Source organism: Poromitra crassiceps, assembly GCF_964638095.1.
Source record: "Poromitra crassiceps genome assembly, chromosome: 11".
Taxonomy (NCBI): domain Eukaryota; kingdom Metazoa; phylum Chordata; class Actinopteri; order Beryciformes; family Melamphaidae; genus Poromitra; species Poromitra crassiceps.
The window spans coordinates 38,095,957-38,121,238 of NC_139643.1; the positions used below are offsets into that span (position 1 = coordinate 38,095,957).

The following is a 25,282-nucleotide window of genomic DNA, read 5'->3' on the forward strand; positions in this document are numbered from 1 at the left end:
GAAGCCCTCAACAGGTGGCAAGGTACAGATAAGAGCCTAGTCCAGCCTCTCTGCTGTGTCCATACGTGTACTGTATGTTGACATTTGGTCAACTTTTTTCAAAAGTCCTTTCTAATGATTACCCCCATTGGAAATGTGTATGCACTGAAAGTTTGACCTCAGTTCTGTCAAAATGGAGTTGTGAAGTTGCTGCATGGTAGCAGTAAAGTCAGGGTGGGGAGATGTGTTATTGTTCCCTCCATCATCCTGAGTGTCCGCTCCCTTCTCCCTTCTTCCTGATTTGTTGTTATCTTCAGGCATGATGTCAGTGCCCAGACTTGCAATATGTTGACATCAATGATAGGAGTTGTCATGATACTCGATGGAACAAACAAACTATAAAGTACATCTGTGATGATGAAAGATGGAGGCAGAGACGGGGGAGGAAGTGTCCCAACTCAGCTGATATGAAAGGCTTTAGTGATAAGCCCTTGTCATAAAGCTCCCTATAAACAGAGATGGGAAAAGTACACGCATTCTTTACAGAGTTTGTTTACAGAGTTACAGTTATTGGTGTCAAAAAAGGCTCCGGTAAAGTAGAAGTACTGATTCAACTTATTTACTCGAGTAAATGTAAATAATTACAGGCTCTGAAATGTACAGTACTCAAAAGTATACGTCTGTTTGTGTGCCAAAGCTAACTGAACCTCGCGCCATTTTATATAATTCAAAGACTATTAAACTTAAAAGATCCCCGCCAAACATGTTATAAGTATGTATAAAATATGTATTTTGTATTCTACTTAAATACAGTACTTATACTCAAGTACAAATACATCATTACTTCCCATCTCTGCTTATAAAACAAGCAGAAGATCAGTATGGATTATGATGAATAAAAAAGATCGACTGATATTCCTATCTGTCATGGCAGTGCCTTTTCTCTCTCATTTCCCACGTTCCATGGTTTTCAGACTTAATTATGTTATCATTTGATAAGTGTAATACAATGTGTTCACTGAAATATTGTCAGCCATTATAGTAAATGGATTTTATTTTTGTATTTTATTTTGTATTTTGTTTGTTTTATGCCACTATAGTGCAACTAATTCATGGCTATTGTTAGAAAGCTCCTTTTAGGACGGAAAGTTTCCCTACAAACAGTAGAAAGTACATTCATCTTTGACAGTTTGATTTATAACTGGTGATGTGAGAGCTGTCCTACTCTACAAGAGTGTCCTTTACAACAATGTACCTGACAGATACTCCACAGAAAGGATTGAGGCATTCACTGTTTAAATAAAACCAGTTTTGTTGTTATTGTGGAAACGAATTTGTCACTTGTCAAACTCATCTTGTTCCATCATCTTCACATTAATTAATGTAAATATCATGTCAACCATCAAGATTCAAGAGGAACATCTAAATCACTTCTCAATGCGACTGATTATATCTTGCTTTTCTGAGTAATACACATCCACAAAAGCAAGGATGGTCATCAAAGTTGGGGATGTCTTTTTTCAGTTCATGATGAAAGCCAGTAAAGTCGTTAGAAGCAATATTCCCCCGAGCCTCGGACACTCTGGCTTCTTGCGTTTCTATGTTTCGATCTCAAAGGTGTTGTTGTTGTAAGGATTGAGGCTGTTGCGTTTGGAGGACCTCCTGCGGACTGTGCAGCAAATCAGGTTGTAGAGTGCCACCAGCGGGATGGAGATCACAGGCAGCACACAGAGGAGGATGATTACACCAAACACCCAGTCTGGGTAGTCCTTCACCTCGGTTTCGGGGAACCTTTCCTGAAGATAGAGACGGGGACAATTAGGTTGTAGCCACCAAGCGAAATGGCAAACTATGCGTTTCGAATACTGCTTCATCAACGAATCCGATGAAGCAGTATATGAAATGCGTAGGTTGCCGTTTCTTGTTTTTAAATGGAAGCAAATGAAAATAAGTGTCTATCCCAATGGTTCCCAACCTTGGGGTCGTGACCCCAAGTGGGGTCACCTGGAATTCAAATGGGGTTGCTTGCCTGATTTATTTTATTATTATCCTATCCTGGTGTGCGCTGGAAGATTTATTTTGCTTCATTGCTTTATTACATATTCAATTGGAGCTAAAGGCCACTGCTAAATGTACTTTAATAACAAGGCTCATTTTCAGCAGATTCAAATTAGTTTTTGCATGTAATGTTATGACATCCATAACATTTCCTTATCAGCACCGTTGGCTTGCTTACATAGTTTGGGTTCCAAGCAGGATAGGTGGGGCGCTTCTGTGCCTGGAGCGCCACGTAGGCAACCAACACCACAATGAGCAGTAGAGGACTGATAAACCTCCAGCAAACCCTCCAGAAGATGTTGGGCTTCTTCCCAGTCATGAAATAGATGTCCTCACTGAAACTGTCAGGGGGCAAAGGAACAGTCCAAACCAATGAAAGTTGCATTGAAATAGGTTGTGAAGCTGATAAGACTATTTTTAGGTTTGCTACAGATCTTACAACAGCAGCTAGGTTTCCTGAGTTTCAATGAACAAAATGACTTAAAAATAAATTTACAGATAGTCTAGAAGAGGAGAATAGATTACTTGTTCATTCCATAGACATAGATCACTCCAATTATCTCAAAGAAGGCAATGATGAGCAGAGGTAGAGAGCCCACGTAGTTATTGAAGATCTCCAGCCAGTAATTCCCTGAACCCAAGGTGAAGATCAGAGCCATCAAGAAGGATACCAAGCAGATGCCCCCTGAGGAATTGAGAGAAGAAAGGCATTTCTACACAAAGGAATCCAAAGTAATCTGCACTGAACATTTTGTATGCAGACAGTCTGCTCCCTCCATTCCAGTTAACAGTGATCGCAGGAACAAAGTAAGATACTGTTCTACCATGCATGAGACCAAGCTCATGAAATCATGGACTTTTTGTCTAGAGAACAACTTGTACCTTACATTGACTGACCTGTTACAATCTCTTTAGGCATCCACTTGGGCAGCAGTTTCAGATCATTGAGTGGTGAAAGGATGCCCTCTAGGGAGCCGAACATAGTGGAGAGACCCAAGCTGAAGAGCATGATGAAGAACAGTACGGCCCACACCTGAGAGCCTGGCATCTCTATCACCGCCTCAGTGAACACAATAAATGCCAGGCCAGTACCTGATGCGCTCTGGAAGAGGAGGATGAAAGAGAGGGTGAGAAGAAAGTAATTGGGCTTCAAATTGTGTCAGATCAGTTCCTGTTGTACTGGGGGAGAAGGAGATTAGCAAAGAATAATGAGTAATAATTTGATGAATAATAATAAACTTTATTTGTATAGCACCTTTCATTACATAAAATGTAGCTCAAAGGGCTTTACAGTAAAAACCCAAATAAAAAAATGCTGATAAATCAGTGATATAAAACAGAAATAGTAAGAATAGCAGAAGAAAGCATAAAAGGGGTAATAAACAGATGTAGCAATAAAAAATATACAAAACAATAGAAAAATGAAACTCAATTAAAAGCAAGGGTATAAAAACAAGTCTTAAGCTGCTTCTTAAAACTATTTAAGGTTGGTGCTTCTCTTATGTAAATGGACAGTCATTCCAAGCCTTTGGTGCAACAAAAGATTAGATTTGGATGGAAATTGTTTCAAAGAGAAGTCTCTCTTTGCAGGGATCATCTGATAGCCTGATTGCTAAACACCCATCCTGTAAAGTTTTGTCACCAAAGTAGAACACAGAAAATATCTGACTCATTTTGTACACTAAGTCAGCCACAATACCTGGTCGAGGAAGGTTTGCAGATTGCAGTACCTCAGATCCAAACTGGAGACTTGATTTGGAAATGTCCCATTGAGATAATCAAACCACGTATCATAGTTGTCCACTGTTATGTTCTGGTCTGAAATCTCAAACTTGTTGGTCAGAGCCAGGATGTTGCTGCAGATGGGATACAAAATAATCTGAGGATTTCCACTCGCCTAGTTGGCATCGGTAAGCACAGAAGAAGCATTACAATTACACAGCATGTATGCTGTACTTACTCTTCCAGACAGGAGTTGAAGTTGGAGGTAGCTTTAAAGCCCAGGATGGAAAAGATGGAAATGGCAGCATAGAGGGATGTAGCACTGTTTATCACTCCCACCAGAAGAGCATCCCTCTCACAGTTATTTCTGATAGAACATGAAAAAAAAAACAGCATCACAATAATTGTCCCATTTCTATAAAGTGATTCCACTCTTATGGTAATTATAATAACAGAGAACTCACCTCTCAGGATTGTAGCTGGAGAAAGATATAAGGCCTCCAAAAGCCACAGAGAGAGAGAAGAAGATCTGAGTGGCAGCGTCCAGCCACACCTGGGGGTTCTTCAGTATCTCAAACTGAGGGAAGGATGTTGAAACAGCATATCAGGGCACCATGTCTGTGTGTGCAACTGCAAATTTCCCTGGACTGAGAGCAATCAAATGGCCCAACTCACATCAGGGGTGAAGAGGTGCTTCAGTCCAGTAATGGCTCCAGGTAGGGTGAGTCCACGGATCAAGAAAATGGTCAGTACCAGGTACGGGAATGTGGCTGTCACATACACAGCCTGAAAGGTAAACAATTGACAACACATTTTCATCTCTTCACTGTCTGCAGGACAGAAGAAAATCAATGCTCCAATTGATAATTGGGAAGGATCCAGGAAGTGTCAATGAAAGTTGGGGTGAGAAAAAGAATCTTGCATTGGGGTAGGAGATTGGAAATGGCTTTTTCTTCAAAGAGAAGTTCTTGCATAGCACATCATATCTGGTGCTTTCAGATTGCAAAAATACTGTTCAGCTCTCATGTTTGATGCTGTCTTTATACACCACAAAAAACAATGGATGTAACTGCCACTGGTCTCAAAGACTACGTTTAACCAGTTCCACCATAGCCTGATTACAGCCAAAACTCAACTGTCAGTAGAGTGGGCAAATTCCACCCACCTTTCCAACGGTCTCGATGCCTCTGATGAAGCAGATATAGACCAGACACCAGGCTGTGGCCACACAGACGACAATCCACCACTGCAGGGAACCACTGGTCTCAATGTCAGCTGTGACGTTCAGGGTCTGACGGTACCAGAAGTAGTTTGATGGAGTGCTCGCCACACACTCCTCGTTATAGGCTGTTTGAACAGTCATTGCATAAACAATTAAAATAAATAACAGAAAACAAAGCAAATATAGGATCTCAAAAATAGTAAAAGCTTATTCTTAAAGATCTTAATTTTGTTTTATACCTGATTTTTTTTTTATCTGATATAACTCAATTCATCTTTTTAATTTGTGAGTTCAATTTATTTCAGCATTGGAGTAATACTAAAAGTGTGCCTGGATCATTTTAAGTACTAATTTATTTGTAGCATTATAAAACACCAATATATAGCCTCTATCATTATGAAATTTACTTTGATAGCTTTGTATCACTAGAGGCTGCTCAGTAGGCTATGTAGAGCACATACCTCTCACCAAACAATGCAATTGTCAAGATATGCCAGTTCATGTCTGAAGTTAATTTCTACTGGGGCATGGGTCTGCTGACAGGCAATCTAAGTTTGATGGTGTTATATTCTGCTCACACACACACACACACACACGGATACTTCTCATTCTTATAAGATATAAGATTGTTAGCTGTGTTGACCGACATGTGAATGAATGTCAAGCTGGAGTTCTTGTTACCTGTGAGCTCGGCATTGAGTGGACATTCGCTCCAAGGCAGTGGGTTTTGGAAAGAGTGGAAGAAGTACCAGAGCACCCAGGCAATGATGGTGTTGTAGAAAGTGCCCACCAAGAATGACACCAACATGGAGGCAATGCCTACACACAGAAAGTAATCACTTTATTCACAGGTTGCAAACAGCATTGTATTTATGTTACAGTAAGGCAAGTAAATACAAAATAACTGGATGTGAAAGTCTGCAAGGCAAGATTCATGTGTTCATGTCTTTGTGTTACAAATGTAAACAACTGTTGAAATGTACCGTAAGTTAATTTTTCCACTTTGGTAGAACATTCACCCTTTGATCCCCAGGCATACCTTAAAGGCCTTTTTTGTTGAACTCCCTAAATCAACAATTAATAATAAGAGATACAATTATCAGGGGAAAAATAGGAACCATTTTCTAATAGCAGTTTTTCAATTTGAATTATAGTTTAATTTTATTTTCAGGCTTATTTCATGTAGGTTCAATTTAACTTTTAATATTATGACTGTGATTAGAGTTGCTACTCATTGGTTCTTATTTTTATTTTTTATTTCAGCTAGTTGTGGAGGCAGTATAGTTTTAGTTTAGTTTAATCTTTTCCTCAAATGCTCAAAAGTTTTTATATTATCCCACCATCTTTGCATGCAAGTTTAATTCGTTTTATAATTGGCCTTCTATAATAACCTCGCTACAGACATGTTCCTGTAGCTCTGAGTTAGAAGTGTGGTTGTTATTTTTCAGTTTTTGAAAGGAAAGGAATTGAGTGACATTAGAATTGATTTGGGGATAATAGTCTTCATGACCTCATATGGAAATATTCTAAGATGTAAACAATTCTTACTAAAGGGTAATATTACTTAAACATTAACTCATTCAGCAAGACTATAGGATTGTAATTCTGTTCTACTTACCGACTCCACCCAGAAATGGTGAGATGGACTTCCAGACACCGATGCTGCCCATGCGGAGCCTCTGCCCTATAGCCAGCTCCAGGTAGAGCAGGGGAAGACCCTCAAATACCAGCGCTATCAGGTATGGGATGAGGAACGCACCTGAAGAGAGGTGGGGGCATCAACATATAGCTCAGTGGGACTGTGGGAGGGGGTAGATATTTCAGGCATCAGCTAGGAATCTTGATGTTTCATGCTCTGCTCAATAGGGCTATTGTCATCCTGTGAGACACGGTTCTCTCCAGAGATGGAATGCATCATAGGAGGGAGATCACTAAGAATGTTTATGTTTGTAATGATTTGAATTTGCCATTGACTTCAGGTGACTAACTGAAGTCAAGGTAAGATAGATGTTCAGTTGATCCTAACAGACCCTATGCACATTCCTGGGGTTTGGGTGTTTACTCAGCTTAGTCTGACCTCAAAACTTTAGGATTTTTAGTTGGGGGCTTAAGATATCTCACCAGGAGCAATGAGGAAGTAAATATTGGAAATGGGTCTGCTCAGTGGAAATCTGATATATTAGTATTATGTTTTACTGAAAGAAAACACCCAAAGATATAGCATTGCTGCTGCTACTACTACTACCTCTGCCTGTGATATCAGATCCAAAATAGTTTTTATAGCAAGCCATTATGTCATTGATGAATATGTGAGGCAAAACCAGCATCTCACCTCCTCCATAGATTTGGCATAGGTAGGGAAAGCGCCATACATTCCCCAGTCCTACAGCAAAGCCGATGCAGGTGAGCAGGTACTGAACCTTGTTGTCCCACTTTGGTCTCTCCTCCACTTCAGTGGACTCCCCGGTTTTCACCATCCTCCACTGGCAGCAGCTCACAGCTTTAGCACAGCTCCAGATCCAGTTAAGGTCAAATCCAAGGATGAAACTCTCGCAATTCTAATATTCACAGCAAATATGTTGATAGAGTATTTTCTTTTCTTTTTAAATATTTGGTCCTGTTTTGTTTTTATCTCCAGTGCGTAATAGAATAAAGTCTGTTGTGGCTGCTTCTTATTGTGCCTTGAAGGCTTGATTTAGATACAGGATCAGTTTCTCGGCTAAATAATGTCCAGTGCTCCTCCTCTTCCCTCTCCTCTCTGACTCTCCTTAGTGGGTTGTTCTCCAGTGCCCTCTCAGTTGCAGCTTTGAGCTGTAGTGTAGGCAATGTCGTTTTTATGGGTTTCACTCCCTTACCACCAGGAAGTGAGTGAAAACAATATGCATGATGGTTTAGTGGGAAATCTCACCTGTTTAAAGCAGGACTGTACCAAGCTCCAGATTAATGGATAACTCTGTGATGCTAATCCACTGTTATGTAGACCTAAAGCAATTTGGATAGAGTCAATAAAAACACATAATGAGCCTGACAGTCGTATCATGTAGAATCAGTATCAAAATTGTTTTATTTATTTTATTTATAAATCATTGAAAGATTTTGCTATGGAGTGTTGCAACAGTTACTGAAATGATCAAGAGGCAAAGTTCAGTGCATATAACAATATATAAATGCCATCTGCTTATAAACTTGACTGATAATTCTCAGTTTTTGGTGGAGGAAAAAAGGGAGAGGGGGAATATGAAAGTAGTATTTATTGTAGCAGATTTTAATCAAATACAGACCACAAATACAACAATATGTAAGCTATCACAGTTGTTTGAGTGCTTGCATAACAGCCCCCTCTTTTAGCCAATAGGTATGAACACAAACACACACCTTTACACACACAGACGCTTGACATCCATGCCAAATTTCAGCCTCCTATGGCGAAAACTGTGCCCGCTAAAGGGTGGTGAACTTTTTGTGGAATCTGGACCAACCGACTAACCGACCAACCGACAGACTGATTTATAGAGGTGCTATAGAGGTGTCGCAGCTAAACAAATAAAGAAATATATTTTTCTATTAATATCTGCTACACAAAACCTAACAGTGAATTATGCTCGAACTTCATATCTGGAATCTTCACATAATTCAGTCAGACACTGCCTCTCCCCCCCTGCTGCTCAATCCCTCATCCATGCCTTCATCTCCTCCCGCCTCGACTACTGCAACTCCCTCCTCACCGGCATCACCTCCCGTTCCCTCCATAGACTCCAGGGGCTCTATTCTCCCACAGGCCATCGGCGCTATTACGGGCCTTAACCGCAAAAAAACGTGCCTTGCGCCTGTTTCGGCAAGATAGCAATAGGCTTTAGGCTGCCAAATGCGCTTTAGGCCGAATGGGCGTGGCGCAGTCCCAAAGTGGGCGTGTCGGCGCTAAATACCAGCCTAGTCATATCTTGGGAGCTGGCCTACATTTAGCGCTTTGCGCTTTTCAAAAGCAGGCCTATTCTTTGCCTTCACTGCTTTTTCTCTGTCACCCTTCTCTCTCTCTCTCTCTGAGTTCCCAGCATGCATTGTGTTTCTTCATTTCGCTACTAAATAGCCACCAAATGAGCCAAAATAGATATAAAAGGTAGTTCTAAATTAATGTGTAATGGTAACACAGCCTGCCATTGTCAACATTTCAATATTGGACCAAATAAAACCTCGAAATGAAAACACCACCCTATGTGAAACATATATGTCCTCCTGGGCATATATATACCCCTTGTCGAGTTAACGTGATTTAGAGAAGTAACAGCGGAACGCGCTTCGGAACGCGCTTCTAATGGCATCTGCTATACTGTGATGTCCGTCCAATAACTTGGCCCTATTTCACATTTAGTTTTACAATAAAAACACATTTATGCAATGACTTGACATAATGTAGGGTATATTTATGTGCATCATCCTTCCTGCAGCAGGCGAGAGAAAATGATATCTTTCTGGACAAACTTTCACCAATCTAATAGGCTATATTTTTCTAGCTGATGCATAGAACATTATTTTCACTTTGATCTTGCTATAGTGTAGCGTATTTACATGCTTGCAGTATTGAAACTGCAGTTAGATTGGTTTGAGAAGCATAATAATATGGAATAATAGCCTATAATGCAGACAGACAGGCTGGATGAAGGGAGGGGGGGGGGGGGGGCAGAGCGTTTGGCTTTCGTCTGGTTTTGCGGGATCACTGGAATTGGAGCTAAAAAGGCAAGCGTGCGATTCGTTTATTGCACTTATCCAATGAGCATGACGGTGCATAATTTTACGCCTAAAAGGCGTGGTTGTAATGCTTTGGGCTGCATCTAGCGCCAGCACAACGATATCAAGTGCGCCTTTCCACGCCCACTGCTTTGATCTGCGCCTGCCGCTCGGCCTAGAAACTGCGCCGATGCAACGATAGGGGCCCAGATGGTCCAAAACTCAGCCGCCCGCCTGCTCACTCACACCCGGTCCCGCGATCACATCACCCCTGTCCTCCACTCTCTCCACTGGCTCCCCGTCAAGCAACGTATCGACTTCAAACTACTACTCCTCACCTTCAAAGCCCTTCACAGCCTAGCCCCCCCTACCTGACTGACCTCCTCATCCCCCATCGCCCCTCCCGTACACTCCGATCCTCTTCTACTGCCACCCTCATCATCCCCCCATCCAGACTCAAAACCTTTGGTGACCGTGCTTTCTCCCGTGCCGCACCCCGACTTTGGAACTCCCTCCCCCAGACCGTCCTAGACTCTCCCTCACTCCCCACTTTCAAAACCCGACTTAAAACCTATCTGTTCTCCCAAGCTTACAACCTCCCCTACCCCTGACCACCTCCTCTAAACCATCACCCTCCGCCCCCCCCATCCCCCCCTCCCGCCCCTCCCTCCTGTTCTCTTCCTCTCCTCTGCTTCTCCATACAACCTTGCCCTGAACCGCCACTGTTACCTGCCCCCTGTATCTGTTGCCTGTTGCCTGTATCTGTTGCCTGTGTCTGCTGCCTGTTGCTTGTCTTTTGTTTTACGTTAAGCGTCTTTGAGTCTTGAAAAGCGCTATATATAAAATAAATGCATTATTATTATTATTATTAATTTGACACAACAAAATGCTACTAGAATTAAAACACAATATGTAAACAATTGTGAAACACAGTATTTCACCATCTGCAGTTGTGCTCGTGTAGTAGAGATATAGCCTGGGAACCTGGGAACCATTTGCTCCGGCAGATGCAAATGAATTTTGAATTGATCTGGCGATGCCAGCTAGGCTAGTCGAGATAATTCTCACTTTCAGAGACGGCTGCTAACACTGAGGAATAGTAAACAATTTTCAGGAAAATACAACAGGTATTTCATTATCTTGATCAATGGCTCTGAAGTGAAGCTTGACGTGACTAGTGACGCCCAGAATACCAAGTAAGATGAGGTGAAGTACAAACAACATTCAAGCTGCATTCTCAAGCTTCTAAACGCAACTGGAAAAATTATGATATGCCACCTCAAAGGGTTCTCCAATGTAGAATGTATGCTACAGTCTCTTAGCTAACTGAACTTATTTCCACAGCATAGCCGTCGTTGGCATAAGCCTTGGGCCTGTTCCGAGAGGCTTCAGAGGACCTCCTGAAGATCCCACAGCAGATCAGCCTGTAAAGAGCTACCAGGGGAATGGGAGCTACAGGCAGCGCGGAGAGGAAGAAGATGATGATGGCAAACACCCAGTCTGGGTAAGGCGTCACTTCTGTTTTGGGGAAATCCACCTGATGGAGACAGAGAGAAAAAGTGCATAACATTGTCCAAACAAATGCTCAGCTGTATCAGTGGTGAAATGATCAGTTCCCAGTGGGGGGAAAGTTGAGATGGCGAGTTATGTTTAGAAACACAGCCAGCTGTTCTCAGACACTGTTGGCCAGTCAGCTCATCTCCAATATGGCCACCAGCAGTTGGGTTTCACCTGAAAGCCCTCTGTTAAGTCATCAATGCTTCCCTGTATATCTACACGTCTTACACTTAGTTCAGAGCATTAAATCCAGTAATTTACTCCTGTACCATCTTGCTACTGGTCTCAGCAACAATAGGCTAATGGCCTTGGATACAGAATGGGACAGTCAACCCTGCTGGCTTGAAACTATTCAGAATCAGAATCACTTTTATTGCCACAGTAGGCTATACAAGTTACATACGAGGAATTTGTCTTAGTGTCTGAACCTAAGTATGCAGCGTAGCCGTCACATCAATATACAGGGATAAGAAGTAGGAAGATAACTAAAGACAATCACAAAGTTGCAAGTGCAATCAAATCGAGTAAATATATACAATATGTACATGAGTGGTGAAGTGTTCTGTGGATAATAAATATGAATTTACATTGAATGTACATGAAATTTACAGGCTAAGTTAAATAGGCATTAAATTAGATATGAGTTACAGTTTTATGGGGGGGGTTCAGCTAAGGAGGAGGTAGTGCGGTGTTGTTGGTGAGGTCCTTGGTGGAAGGGGTTTCTGGGTCTTGTTGGTGAGGCTGATGGCGGTTGGGAAGAAGCTGGTCTTGTGGCGGGTGGTTCTGGTCTTGGTAGACCTCAGTCTCTTGCCGTGGGGGAGTGTCTTAAAGAGTTTGTGGCCAGGGTGGGAGGGGTCGGCCATGACCTTGAGAGACCGCTTCAGTGTCCTGGCTGCATGCAGGTCCAGGAGGGATGGCAGGTTGCATCCGATTATCTTCTCAGCGCAGCGGATGATGCGCTGAAGTCTGTTAATGTCTTTGAGAGTGGCAGCAGCATACCAGACGGTGATGGAGGAGGTGAGGATGGACTCAACGATGGAGGTGTAGAAGTGCACCATCGTGGCCTTTGGCACTTTGAATTTCTTCAGCTGCCGTACAAAGTACATCCTCTGCTGTGCCTTCTTGGTGAGAGCTCTGATGTTCAGCTCCCATTTTAGGTCGTGACTGATGATCGTCCCCAGGAAGCGGAAGGACTCCATAGTGTTGACTGGGGAGTCACCCAGGGTGATGGGGGAAGGTGGGGCTTTGTTCCTCCTGTAATCCACAATCATCTCCATTGTTTTTTGAGCATTTAACACCAGGTTGTTTTGACTGCACCAATTCACCAGATGGTCAACTTCCTGTCTGTATTCCGACTCATCTCCGTCTGTGATGAGCCCTATGAGGGTGGTATCGTCCGCGAACTTCAGGAGCTTGACAGACTGGTGACTGGAGGTGCAGCTGTTGGTGTACAAACCGAAGAAGTAGGGAGAGAGGACACCGCCCTGGGCAGCACCGGTGCTGATGGACCGAAAGTCTGTTATGTGCTTACCCAGCCTCACGTGCTACTTCCTGTCAACCATAGTTGTATGTAGTCTTACATAGTTAGGGTTCCATGCAGGATAGGTGGGGTGCTTCTGTGTCTGGACAGCAACATAGGCTACGAAGACCACTAGCAACATCAGAGGACTAATAACCGCCCAGCAGACCTTCCAGAAGATGTTGGGTTTTCTCCCGGTCATGAAGTGGATGTCCTCACAGAAACTGTAGAGCAGAAATGAACACAATACAAACTGCATCACGTACTTTCTTTAGTCAAACAAAAGAGGGCGACAGAGCAGAGATCACAACAGGAAAACCAGCGTTACCGTGCTTCGTTCGCCGCAGGAAGTGCAGGCGTTGGTTAGCCTGCTTTGCCAGTGATGAGGAGTTGTGTGACCAGGACAGGTCCTCCGTGATGTGCACTCCCAGGAATTTGATGTTTTTGACTGTCTTTCTACTGTGGAGCCGTTGATGAGAAGTGGATGGTGGTTGTGCTGGTTTTTCCTGAAGTCGATGATGATGATCTCTTTTTTTAGCTCCTTGCGCATCCACTTGGGTACCATGTTTAATTCATGGAGGGGGTTGAGGACTCCTTCCAAGTTTCCAAACATAGTTGAGAGACCCAAGCTGAAGAGCATGATGAAGAACAGTACGGCCCATACCTGAGAGCCAGGCATCTCTGTCACCGCCTCAGTGAACACAATAAATGCCAGGCCAGTACCTGATGCACTCTGTGGGAGGATTAAAAGCACGATAAGAAAGTAATGAGGGAGGCTGAAATTACAAGTAAATTCCATGCATTCCTGCCATTCTCTAGGTAGGAAGACAAAAAGGTTGGAGCAGAAAATAAGCATTACTTATGTCAAGAAGATGCCTGTTTGCATATTTTATTTGAGTCCAAATTTGACCTTGAGTCAAAGTCAACAAAAATATGCTTAAAATCATATATCACAAGCACAAACCTTTGAGCCAACAGTGCAGTGTGGCCATTCAGCTTTATGGCAGCATGGCCGCTCCCACCCACTAGCCACTCCGCCTACCCACCCCTCAAATCCTGAGTCTCTACCACCTTCCTATCCCTAGCTACAGCCCCTTTTCCCTAGCCTCACTAAACGTACATGAGTGACTGACTGAGTGGCTGTCTGACTGAGTGTCCTTACTTTTCCATCTTCTGACCCCGTCGGGGCCTGTTGGCCCAGCGCAGTGGGAAGAAATACAATATTGGGGGACCAATGCTGCCTCTAATTTAACATCTAGTAATTGATCACACCGAGCGAATGATATCAGAGGTAAATAACGTTAAATGGAATTAGGTAATTGAACCATGTTGTATTTCTTCAGTGCATGGCATTACATAATCTTGACCATGAATTTTTAAAAATACACATTTGGTTTTGAAGGGATTTCGTAAGCCCAAGGGTCAGAGAATCTTTTTCAATCCACAGAGTGGGATTGTAATTCTTCAATTCAAATGCAAAGTCTTCAGAATTTGAGAAAAAGTGATAAATTGAGCGCAACTACTTTTTTTTAACGCATATTGTATAATACAATATACACTTACAATACATTTGGAATATACTGCAGATCAGGAGGTTCCTCTGAAGTTCTGGTGAGGTTCCTGTTTCTACCTACCGGTGTGGTTATCATTAAGTGGGCATTGACTCCAGGGTAGGGGGTCCTGGAAGGAGTTGAAGAGGTACCAGATGACCCAGGCCACAATGGCATTGTAGAACATACACACCAAGAAGGAAACCAAACCACCGTGGTGGCTATGCCTAAACAGAAAGTATCATTATTCTAGCTGCCATGTAAACTGACATACGGAATGTGCTCAGGACAACATGTACAGTATAGCACGGCTGCTATTTTGTATTTTATTTTGTATTTTGTTTGTTTTATGCCACTATAGTGCAACTAATTCATGGTTATTGTTAGAAAGCTCCTTTTCGGATTGGAAAGTTTCCCTACAAACAGTAGGAAGTACATTAATCTTTGACAGTTTGATTGATAACTGATGATGTGATAGCTGTCCTACTCTACAAGAGTGTCCTTTACAACAATGTACCTAACAGATACTCAAAGGAAAGGATTGAGCCATTCAAGGTTTAAATAAAACCAGTTTTGTTCTTATTGTGGAAACGGATCTCTTCAAACTTATGTTTTTCCGTCATCTTCACATTAATTAATGTAAATATGTCAACCATCAAGATTCAAGAGGAACATCTAAATCACTTCTCAATGCGACTGATTATATCTTGCTTTTCTGATTAATACACATCCACAAAAGCAAGGATGATCATCAAAGTTGGGGATGTCTTTTTTTCAGTTCATGATGAAAGCCAGTAAAGTCGTTAGAAGCAATATTCCCCCGAGCCTCGGACACTCTGGCTTCTTGTGTTTCTATGTTTCGATCTCATAGGCGTTGTTGTTGTAAGGATTGAGGCTGTTGCGTTTGGAGGACCTCCTGCGGACTGCGCAGCAAATCAGGTTGTAGAGCGCCACCAGCGGGATGGAGATCACAGGCAGCACACAGAGGAGGATGATTATACCAAACACCCAGTCTGGGTAGTCCTTGACCTCGGTTTCGGGGAAACTTTCCTGAAGATGGAGACAGGACAATTAGGTTGTAGCCACCAAGCTAAAAGATAACTTTGAAGGTGCTTGATTACATACAGCTGAGGAAGCCCTGTGCACAGCAGTGCTTCTCTCCTGAGTACAGGGTGAATCACAATGAAGCAAAATAACTCTTCCAGCGCACACCAGGACAGGATAGACAGTAGACACTTATTTTTATTTGGTTACATTTTAAAACAAACTGCAAACTATGCGTTTCGCATACTGCTTCATCAGCGAATCTGGTGAAGCAGTATACGAAATGCGTAGGTTGCCATTTCTTGTTTTTAAATGGAAATAAGTGTCTATCCCAGTGGTTCCCAACCTTGGGGTCAATTCAAATGGGGTTGCCTGATTTATTTTATTTTATTATTATTATTTTTACACCACACACAATCTAAAACAACCGAAGAGGATTAACAATTTATTTTGAGTTCTGAGTTTAGGTCAGGATTCTGAGAATATTATTCTCAGAAGCCCTAAAGTTAGAATTGTGAGTTTAATGTCAGGGTTCTGGGGGGGATACAGAATTCTCAGATTAAAATCAGAATTCTGAGGGAAAACGTCAGCATACTGTTACATGTGACATAATTGATGTCACTGATGATATTACCGATGTACCGAAATTCTAATTTCTGGGGTCCCTAAATTTGTGTGAAGTCAAAGTGGGGTCACAAGCCAAAAAAGGTTGGGAACCCCTGGTCTATCCTATCCTGGTGTGCGCTGGAAGATTTATTTTGCTTCATTGCTTTATTACATATTCAATTGGAGCTAAAGGCCACTGCTAAATGTACTTTAATAACAAGGCTAATTTTCAGCAGATTAAAATTAGTTTTTGCATGTAATGTTATGACATCCATAACATTTCCTTATCAGCACCGTTGGCTTGCTTACATAGTTTGGGTTCCAAGCAGGATAGGTGGGGCGGTTCTGTGCCTGGAGCGCCACGTAGGCAATCAACACCACGATGAGCAGTAGAGGACTGATAAACCTCCAGCAAACCCTCCAGAAGATGTTGGGCTTCTTCCCAGTCATGAAATAGATGTCCTCACTGAAACTGTCAGGGGACAAAGGAACAGTCCAAACCAATGAAAGTTGCATTGAAATAGGTTGTGCAGCTGATACGACTATTCTTAGGTTTGCTACAGATCTTACAACAGCAGCTAGGCTTCCTGAGTTTCAATGAAAAAAATGACTTATTAAAAATAAATGTACAGATAGACAGTCTAGAAGAGGAGAATAGATTACTTTTTCATTCCATAGACATAGATCACTCCAATTATCTCAAAGTAGGCAATGATGAGCAGAGGTACAGAGCCCACGTAGTTATTGAAGATCTCCAGCCAGTAATTCCCTGAACCCATGGTGAAGATCAGAGCCATCAAGAAGGATACCAAGCAGATGCCCGCTGAGGAATTGAGAGAAGAAAGGCATTTCTACACAAAGGAATCCAAAATAACCTGTACTGAACATTTTGTATGCAGACAGTCTGCTCCCTCCATTCCAGTTAACAGCGATCACAGGAACAAAGTAAGATACTGTTCTACCATGAGACCAAGCTCATGAAATCATGGACTTTTTGTCTAGAGAACAACTTGTACCTTACATTGACTGACCTGTTACAATCTCTTTAGGCATCCACTTGGGCAGCAGTTTCAGATCATTGAGTGGTGAAAGGACGCCCTCTAGAACACCGAACATAGTGGAGAGACCCAAGCTGAAGAGCATGATGAAGAACAGTACGGCCCACACCTGAGAGCCTGGCATCTCTATCACCGCCTCAGTGAACACAATAAATGCCAGGCCAGTACCTGATGCACTCTGGAAGAGGAGGATGAAAGAGAGGGTGAGAAGGAAGTAATTAGGCTTCAAATTGTGTCAGATCAGTTCCTGTTGTACTGGGGGAGAAGGAGATTAGCTAAAGAGGCCAGTCATAAGAAAAGAGGAGTAATAATTTGATGAATAATAATAAACTTTATTTGTATAGCACCTTTCATTACATAAAATGTAGCTCAAAGTGCTTTACAGTAAAAACCCAAATAAAAAAATGCTGATAAAACAGTGATATAAAACAGAAATAGTAAGAACAGAAGAAAGCATAAAAGGGATAATAAACAGAGGGAGCAATAAAAACTATGCAAAACAAGATACAAATAGAAAATTGAAACTAAATTAAAAGCAAGGGTTTAAAAATAAGTCGTAAGGCGCTTCTTAAAACTATCTAAAGTTGGTGCTTCCCTTATGTAAATGGTAAGTCAATTCCAAGCCGTTGGTGCAAAAAAAGATTAGATCTTTGGCGAGGAATTTGGATGGAAATTGTTTAAAAGAGAAGTCTCTGATTGCTAAACACCCATCCTGTAAAGTTTTGTCGCCAAAGTAGAACACATAAAATATCTGATAACTAATTTTATATACTAAGTCAGCCACATTACCTGGTCGAGGAAGGTTTGCAGATTGCAGTACCTCAGATCCAAACTGGAGACTTGATTTGGAAATGTCCCATTGAGATAATCAAACCACGTATCATAGTTGTCCACTGTTATGTTCTGGTCTGAAATCTCAAACTTGTTGGTCAGAGCCAGGATGTTGCTGCAGATGGGATACAAAATAATCTGAGGATTTCCACTCGCCTAGTTGGCATCGGTAAGCACAGAAGAAGCATTACAATTACACAGCATGTATGCTGTACTTACTCTTCCAGACAGGAGTTGAAGTTGGAGGTAGCTTTAAAGCCCAGGATGGAAAAGATGGGAATGGAAGCATAGAGGGATGTAGCACTGTTTATCACTCCCACCAGAAGAGCATCCCTCTCACAGTTATTTCTGATAGAACATGAAAAAACAACAGAGCATCACAATAATTGTCCCATTTCTATAAAGTGATTCCACTCTTATGGTAACTATAATAACTAGGGCTGTGGCGATTCACTTATCTCCCGATTCGATACTATCACGATTCTTGGGTGCCGATTCGATTTATATTGCGATTCTTAAGTATTGCGATTCTACGATTATTGCGATTCGATATTACGATTTATTGCGATTTTTGTTTATTTTTTTCTTTTATTTTTTCAGTTTGTTTACTTTTTTACACTAGATTAGAACATGGGAAAAGTTGAATCATACACTAGAGACTGTATATTATATATCATGAGTAGGGCTGGGCGATATAGTTAAAAACAGGGGCGGACTGGGATCATAATTCAGGCCGGGCATTAGATACCAAGCAGGCCAAGCCGATATGGGCCAACGTACGTGAAATTTGGGCCGTTTGAAGCCAGATTTGGGCCGTTTGAAGTCCAATTTTACAATGAGATGCACCCACTTTAACCCTGAAGTGTAATTATTACTTCAGACTAACTAATAAAGTAATAAAACCACTAGTAAACCAGTAGGCGGCGCCTGGCCTGCTGTTCAGTGAGTGGCCTGACTGCAAGCACCCAATTTTTTTTTTTTTTTTTTTTTTTTTTTTTAATTTGCGATTATCGATTCTGGAATAAAAGATCGATCCAAAAAATCGTGACATTAAAAATCGCGATACTTAGGTGAATCGATTTTTTCCCCCACCCCTAATAATAACAGAGAACTCACTTCTCAGGATTGTAGCTGGAGAAAGATATAAGGCCTCCAAAACTCACGGAGAGAGAGAAGAAGATCTGAGTGGCAGCGTCCAGCCACACCTGGGGGTTCTTCAGTATCTCAAACTGAGGGAAGGATGTTGAAACAGCATATCAGGGCACCATGTCTGTGTGTGCAACTGCAAATTTCCCTGGACTGAGAGCAATCAAATGGCCTAACTCACATCAGGTGTGAAGAGGTGCTTCAGTCCAGTAATGGCTCCAGGTAGGGTGAGTCCACGGATCAAGAAAATGGTCAGTACCAGGTACGGGAATGTGGCTGTCACATACACAGCCTGAAAGGTAAACAATTGACAACACATTTTCATCTCTTCACTGTCTGCAGGATGGAAGAAAACCAATGCAAGTTTTGATCCAGGAATTGTCAATGAAAGAGTTGGGGTGAGAAAAAGAATCTTGCATTGGGGTAGGAGATTGGAAATGGCTTTTTCTTCAAAGAGAAGTTCTTGCATAGCACATCATATCGGGTGCTTTCAGATTGCAAAAATACTATTTAGCTCTCGTTTTTGACGCTGTCTTTATACACCACAAAAAATAATGAATGTAAGTGCCACTGGTCTCAAAGACTCGGTACAGCAGTTGATTTTGGACTATTACATTTAACCAGTTCCACCATAGCCTGATTACAGCCAAAACTCAACTGTCAGTAGATTGGGCAAATTCACCAGTCTGGACTCAGGCAAGTTCCGCCCACCTTTCCAATGGTCTCAATGCCTCTGATGAAGCAGATGTAGACCAGACACCAGGCTGTGGCCACACAGACGACAATCCACCACTGCAGGGAACCACTGGTCTCAATGTCAGCTGTGACGTTCAGGGTCTGACGGTACCAGAAGTAGTTTGATGGAGTGCTCGCCACACACTCCTCGTTATAGGCTGTTTGAACAGTCATTGCATAAACAATTAAAATAAATAACAGGAAACAAAGAGCAAATATAGGATCTCAAAAATAGTAAAAGCTTATTCTTAAACATCTTAATTTTGTTTTATACCTGATTTTTTTTTAAATCTGATATAACTCAATTCATATACTTTTTAATTTGTGAGTTCAATTTATTTCAGCATTGGAGTAATACTAAAAGTGTGCCTGGATCATTTTAAGTACTAATTTATTTGTAGCATTATAAAACATCAATATATAGCCTCTATCATTATGAAATTTACTTTGATAGCTGCTCAGTAGGCTATGTAGAGCACATACCTCCGCCAAACAATGCAATTGTCAAGATATGCCAGTTCATGTCTGAAGTTAATTTCTACTGGGGCATTGGTCTGCTGACAGGCAATCTAAGTTTGATGGTGTTATATTCTGCTCTCACACACACACACACACACGGATACTTCTCATTCTTATAAGATATAAGATTGTTAGCTGTGTTGACCTACATGTGAATGAATGTCAAGCTGGAGTCCTTGTTACCTGTGAGCTCGGCATTGAGTGGACATTCGCTCCAAGGCAGTGGGTTTTGGAAAGAGTGGAAGAAGTACCAGAGCACCCAGGCAATGATGGTGTTGTAGAAAGTGCCCACCAAGAATGACACCAACATGGAGGCAATGCCTACACACAGAAAGTAATCACTTTATTCACAGGTTGCAAACAGTATTGTATTTATGTTACAGTAAGGCAAGTAAATACAAAATAACTGGATGTGAAAGTCTGCAAGGCAAGATTCATGTGTTCATGTCTTTGTGTTACAAATGTAAACAACTGTTGAAATGTAAGTTAATTTTTCCACTTTGGTAGAACATTCACCCTTTGATCCCCAGGCATACCTTATTGTTAAGGCCTTTTTTGTTGGAACTCCCTAAATCAACAATTAACACATTGACTGCCAGCCCTTTTTTCAATGCTGTAGGTAGGTTCTGCCAGGTTTTTTTTTGAGGATTCTGGCTCATTTTACAAGAGCCGAGGATTCTTTTCTGTTAAGACTTCGTGAACACCAATCATCTAAAAAGAACTAATAGAATGTGTGCTTTCTCTGTCTAAAAGAGTTAGTTTGTAGAGTTAGTAGTTATGTAAGCATTAGCAGTTGAATACAGCATGGTTTCAGCGTCAGAAAAATTATTCAGAGATAAACGGCTTTTTGTGAAATTCGATAGAACAGTCACTTTAACCATTCATTTTTGGCATCAGTAAGAGTCAGACATCTAAACAATAGTTTTGAACAGTAATTTCCTCCATAACAGCAGGAAACCCCCCTCTGCTTCCAACTCCTCCCTCCGTGTGTGTTCTCCTCCTGCCTCCCTGGCTCTCCAGCGGGCGTGTCACAACGAAGTTGCTGCTGCCTGGCTGCTGCCTGTTTGCGCGGCCGCTGTTTGAGGAAGTCTGGGTGGACTCGCTCGTTTCGTGGAGTTTTGGTTGAGAGCTTTGATGCGATTCTGGTCATATTTATGCTGCGTGTTTCAAAGTGTGCATCCAATCTATTCTTGGAACCCCCCACCGTTGCCACCGCTGTGCATCAGCGCGAAAGTGAAAGCGTTTTCGCCATCAATTTTACAGTATGAGAACGGCTTCCTCGCGCTTTTCCGTCCAGTTTTGGGTCGCCTCTTTCTACTGTGGAGAGACATGTCGACACTCAGTGGGTCGGTAAAATAGATTATACACATTCAATACCTCCAATTCTGGTGTAGGAGACGTAAAAGGGGTTGATCGATGTCCCACCGTCAAAATTTTTTTTTTTTTATGTAAGCCGAGATATCTCGTCCTTGGCACTCAACGGTTGGATTATGTAAGCCGAGATATCTCGTCCTTGGCACTCAACGTGTTAATAAGAGATACAATTATCAAGGGGAAAATTGGAACCATTTTCTAATAGCAGTTTTTCAATTTGAATTATAGTTTAATTTTATTTTCAGGCTTATTTCATGTAGGTTCAATTTAACTTTTAATATGACTGTGATTAGAGTTGCTACTCATTGGTTCTTATTTTTATTTCAGCTAGTTGTGGAGGCAGTACAGTTTTAGTTTCATCTTTTCCTCAAATGCTCAAAAGTTTTTATATTATCCCACCAAGTGTGGTTGTTATTTTTCAGTTTTTGAAAGGAAAGGAATTGAATGACATTAGAATTGATTCTGGGATAGTAAATAGTCTTCATGACCTCATATGGAAATATTCTAAGATGTAAACAATTATTACTAAAGGGTAATATGACTTAAACATTAACTCATTCAGCAAGACTCTAGGATTGTAATTCTGTTCTACTTACCGACTCCACCCAGAAATGGTGAGATGGACTTCCAGACACCGATGCTGCCCATGCGGAGCCTCTGCCCTATAGCCAGCTCCAGGTAGAGCAGGGGAAGACCCTCAAATACCAGCGCTATCAGGTATGGGATGAGGAACGCACCTGAAGAGAGGTGGGGGCATCAACATATAGCTCAGTGGGACTGGGAGGGGGTAGATATTTCAGGCATCAGCTAGGAATCTTGATGTTTCATGCTCTGCTCAATAGGGCTCTTGTCATCCTGTGAGACACGGTTCTCTCCAGAGATGGAATGCATCATAGGAGGGAGATCACTAAGAATGTTTATGTTTGTAAGGATTTGAATTTGCCATTGACTCCAGGTGACTAACTGAAGTCAAGGTAAGATAGATGTTCAGTTGATCCTAAATGGCCCTCTGTGGGAATCTTAATCTCAGAGTCAATATGTAAAGTTAACAGACCCTATGCACATTCCTGGGATTGGGTGTTTACTCACCTTAAGAATCCTAAAGGTTTGGGGTCAACTTTAGGATTTTTAGTTGGGGGCTCAAGATATCTCACCGGGAGCAATGAGGAAGTAAATATTGGAAATGGGTCTGTTCAGTGGAAATCTGATATATCTGAGTATTATTTTTTACTGAAAGAAAACACCCAAAGATATACAGTAGCATTGCTGCTACTACTACTACCTCTGCCTGTGATATCAGATCCAAAATAGTTTTTATAGCAAGCCATTATGTCATGAATATGTGAGGCAAAACCAGCATCTCACCTCCTCCATAGATTTGGCATAGGTAGGGAAAGCGCCATACATTCCCCAGTCCTACAGCAAAGCCGATGCAGGTGAGCAGGTACTGAACCTTGTTGTCCCACTTTGGTCTCTCCTCCACTTCAGTGGACTCCCCGGTTTTCACCATCCTCCACTGGCAGCAGCTCACAGCTTTAGCACAGCTCCAGATCCAGTTAAGGTCAAATCCAAGGAGGAAACTCTCACAATTCTAATATTCAAAGCAAATCTGTTGATAGAGTATTTTCTTTTCTTTTTAAATATTTATGTTTTGTTTTTATCTCCAGTGCGTAATAGAATAAATTTGGTTGTGGCTGCTTCTTATTGTACCTTGAAGGCTTGATTTAGATACAGGATCAGTTTCTCAGCTAAATAATGTCCAGTGCTCCTCTCCTTTCCTCTCCTCTCTGACTCTCCTTAGTGGGTTGTTCTCCAGTGCCCTCTCAGTTGCAGCTTTGAGCTGTAGTGTAGGCGATGCCGTTTTTATGGGTTTCACTCCATTTCACCAGGAAGTGAGTGAAAACAATAGGCATGATGGTTTAGTGGGAAATGTTTAAAGCAGGACTGTACCAAGCTCCAGATTAATGGATAACTCGGTGATACTAATCCACTGTTAAGTAGACCTAGGGCAATTTGGATAGAGTCGATAGAAACACATCATGAGCCTGACACTCGTATCATGTAGAACAGGGGTTCCCAACCTTTTTTGTGCCAAGGACCGGTAGATACATGGAAAAAAAAGTCACGGACCTGTTGTCAATTTTAATGGTTTTAATTACATACCGGTATATATTTACTCACCAGTTAACGACAAAGGGTAAATAACAGCCTTTTGTGTTGTACTGTATGTAGCCTACAGTATTTGTTTTTGTTTCAACTACTTTGGTAAACTCGTATTGCTGAACACAGAAGCACTATCAGGTGCAAAAATATGAATTATCCAGTGGCAGCTCATTTTGTTGAATTTAATCATCCCATCTCCTCCTTAAGATACATTTGTATTGAAAGGGTCTCGCTCCCTCTTAGAGGAGGTAACTTGGAGGTCTCACTTTCTAGGAGGGAACACTTTTGGATCCACCATTTAAGAACCCTGTCCCCTCATGGACTGAATGTGGATTTTGATTTAAAATGTTTCCTTTAAAGTAGCTTATCATTGGATATTTAGATGAAGTTATTTATGATGTTCATATAGAGCTGATGTATAAATTCTCTTTATATCTATCAGAAACATGTATTTTGGTTAGTGTATATATATATATTGGTTTAGCTAACTTTGTAATTGTATGGTGTTTGCTGTATACTGTATATGATTGACTAGTCAGTCACTGATTGTTTGCCTCACCCCAATGATCATGTAATCACCACCAGATGTGTGAATAGGGTGTGGCCTAGCCTTTAAAACATTTCCAGTACCTGTTGTTCCAAACTGCTGTTGTTCCAAACTGCTGTTGATTTTGAAGAAGGCCGGACGGCCGAAACGTCATCATTAAAGTATGCATATGGAGCCAGAGTGTGCAACACTTTCTTTAATTTAAAATGTTTTGTTTCAACTACAAACATAAATAAACGTCAACTTGAAACTATGTTTCAACTACCACACATAGCCTATAATATTATAGCCTATGTTTATTTTTATTTTTTTTATTATTTATTTTTTTGTACCGGGCTCGCGGCCCGGTACCAAATGCTTTGCGGCCCGGTACCGGTCCGCAGCCCGGTGGTTGGGGACCACTGATGTAGAATCAGTATCATAATAGTTTATTTTATTTTATTTTATTTATAAATCATTGAAAGATTTTGGGTAACACTTTATAATAACGTTCAGTCGTAAGTCATTTATAAGCATTTAGTTAATGATTAACTAACCATTTACAAAACACGAATATACATCTGTAGATGATTAGTAAATGTTATGGTAACATAAATACAAATGTGTTGTAAGTCATCTTTAAACTTTTAGTAAATGAAGTGTTCCTCACCCTGTTGTAAATGATAATTTACAATTCATTTACAAGGCTTTCTGTAACCCTAATCTAAAGTGTAAACCATTCATGACACATAAATGTGTTACATACAAGGGGTAGCTCTGTTTGTCAAAATTGAAGCCAATGTGGAAGTGTCCTCTTTGCCTGCAGGGGGCGACCCATTGGTTTGTGGACTTCTGTTTTGAAGCCTCAAGTATGGCCTCAGTGAACACTTGCCTAATGTGTTTATGGTCTCAATTGCTAGTTTCAGACTATGTTGATTGACAGGTCAC

At 41.4% G+C, this 25,282-nt stretch overlaps 2 protein-coding genes across 2 annotated transcripts; both read right to left on the reverse strand.

Moving 5' to 3' along the window:
* Positions 1-1,577: 1,577 nt before the first annotated feature.
* Positions 1,578-7,458, reverse strand: LOC310784605 (inactive sodium-dependent neutral amino acid transporter B(0)AT3-like; the record flags this gene model as incomplete). Its single annotated transcript, XM_083645593.1, has 12 exons — positions 1,578-1,775; positions 2,216-2,378; positions 2,563-2,722; positions 2,935-3,139; positions 3,737-3,893; positions 3,998-4,126; positions 4,224-4,336; positions 4,435-4,545; positions 4,925-5,106; positions 5,663-5,800; positions 6,600-6,740; positions 7,314-7,458. 12 exons carry the CDS (start codon positions 7,456-7,458, stop codon positions 1,578-1,580), a joined length of 1,842 nt encoding a protein of 613 aa, XP_083501719.1.
* Positions 7,459-15,184: 7,726 nt separating this feature from the next.
* On the reverse strand, positions 15,185-23,155 carry LOC310784606 (sodium-dependent neutral amino acid transporter B(0)AT3-like; the record flags this gene model as incomplete). The annotated part of the gene is made up of 12 exons (XM_083645594.1): positions 15,185-15,382; positions 16,292-16,454; positions 16,646-16,805; positions 17,014-17,218; positions 17,830-17,986; positions 18,091-18,219; positions 18,988-19,100; positions 19,199-19,309; positions 19,729-19,910; positions 20,455-20,592; positions 22,242-22,382; positions 23,011-23,155. The coding sequence occupies 12 exons, from the start codon at positions 23,153-23,155 to the stop codon at positions 15,185-15,187; spliced, it is 1,842 nt and encodes a 613-aa protein (XP_083501720.1).
* Between the last annotated feature and the right edge of the window lie 2,127 nt (positions 23,156-25,282).